Source organism: Oxyura jamaicensis (genome assembly GCF_011077185.1).
Source record: "Oxyura jamaicensis isolate SHBP4307 breed ruddy duck chromosome 28 unlocalized genomic scaffold, BPBGC_Ojam_1.0 oxy28_random_OJ67530, whole genome shotgun sequence".
NCBI classification, from domain to species: domain Eukaryota; kingdom Metazoa; phylum Chordata; class Aves; order Anseriformes; family Anatidae; genus Oxyura; species Oxyura jamaicensis.
In genome coordinates, this window is record NW_023304845.1 from 1 (window position 1) to 1377 (window position 1377).

General features: G+C 70.4%; 1 protein-coding gene across 1 annotated transcript; it reads left to right on the forward strand.

The window, feature by feature from the left end:
• The first annotated feature begins 6 nt into the window (after nt 1-6).
• Nucleotides 7-1252, forward strand: JUND (JunD proto-oncogene, AP-1 transcription factor subunit). Its single transcript, XM_035313129.1, has one exon. The coding sequence runs from the start codon at nt 72-74 to the stop codon at nt 1059-1061; it is 990 nt and encodes a 329-aa protein (XP_035169020.1). The 5' UTR covers nt 7-71; the 3' UTR covers nt 1062-1252.
• Nucleotides 1253-1377: the final 125 nt, after the last annotated feature.

Below are 1377 nucleotides of genomic sequence, written 5' to 3' on the forward strand. Positions count from 1 at the left end.
TTTTTTTTTTTTTTTTTTTTCCTCCCCTCTCCCCCCCGCCCCGTTCCCCCGCAGCCGGGCGGGGGAGGAGGATGGAAACACCCTTCTACCATGATGATGTGTTGAGCGGCCTCGGCAGCGGCTTCGCCCCGTCCTCCGGCAGCAGCGGGCTCCTCCTGCCCTTCCCCGGCGGCAGCATGATGAAGAAGGACGCGCTCGGCCTGGCGCTGCCCGAGCAGGTGGCGGCGGCGCTGAAAGCACCGGGAGCGGCGGCGGCGGCGGCGAGCACGGCGGGAGGAGGCGAAGCGACGGCCGCCGGGCTGCTGGGCTCGGCCGAGCTGGGGCTGCTGAAGCTGGCGTCTCCCGAGCTGGAGCGGCTCATCATCCAGTCCAACGGGCTGGTGACCACCACGCCGACCAGCGGGCAGTTCCTCTACCCCAAGACGGCCGCCTCGGAGGAGCAGGAGTTCGCCGAGGGCTTCGTCAAGGCGCTGGAGGACTTGCACAAGCAGAACCAGCTGGGCGGCGGCGGCGGCACCGGAGCAGCCGGGGGTGCGGCGGCGGTGGCGGCGGGCGGCGGTGGAAGCGGCGGTGGCGGCGGCGGAGGAGCCGGCGAGCTGCCCGCCGCCGGCCTGGCCCCGGAGCCTCCGGTGTACGCCAACCTCAGCAGCTACCCGGCCGTGAGCTACGCCGCCGAGCCCGGCCCTTTCGCGGCCCCGCCGCCCCGGCTGCCGCCTCCTCCGCCGCTGAAGGACGAGCCGCAGATCGTGCCCGAGGTGCCGAGCTTCGGCGAGAGCCCGCCGCTGTCGCCCATCGACATGGACACGCAGGAGCGCATCAAGGCGGAGCGGAAGCGGCTGCGGAACCGCATCGCCGCCTCCAAGTGCCGCAAGAGGAAGCTGGAACGCATCTCGCGCCTGGAGGAGAAGGTGAAGAGCCTCAAGAGCCAGAACACGGAGCTGGCCTCGACCGCCAGCCTGCTCCGCGAGCAGGTGGCACAGCTCAAGCAGAAGGTGCTCAGCCACGTCAACAGCGGCTGCCAGCTCCTGCCGCAGCACCAGCACCAGGTGCCGGCCTACTGAGCCCGGTGCGGCACGGACACCGGGGACACCCCCCCGGGACACCCCCGGGACCCCCACGGACTGAGAGCGGGGAAGCCGGGGAGAACCCTGGGGGGAGGCCGCCCCGCCATGGACTGAGGGGACCGACGGACTGAGGATTCCCCACACGGACTGAGGGGCTCCGGGGGGGTGCCCGGATTTCTTTAAAGAGAAAAAAAAAACAAAACAAACAAAAAAAAACCAAAACCCGAGAGAACTGAGGGGGGGCCTCGGATCGGTACCGGGGTGAGGACTGAGAGCGGGGCCCCCGCTTGCCCCGTGAGGCCTCGGCCCCGCC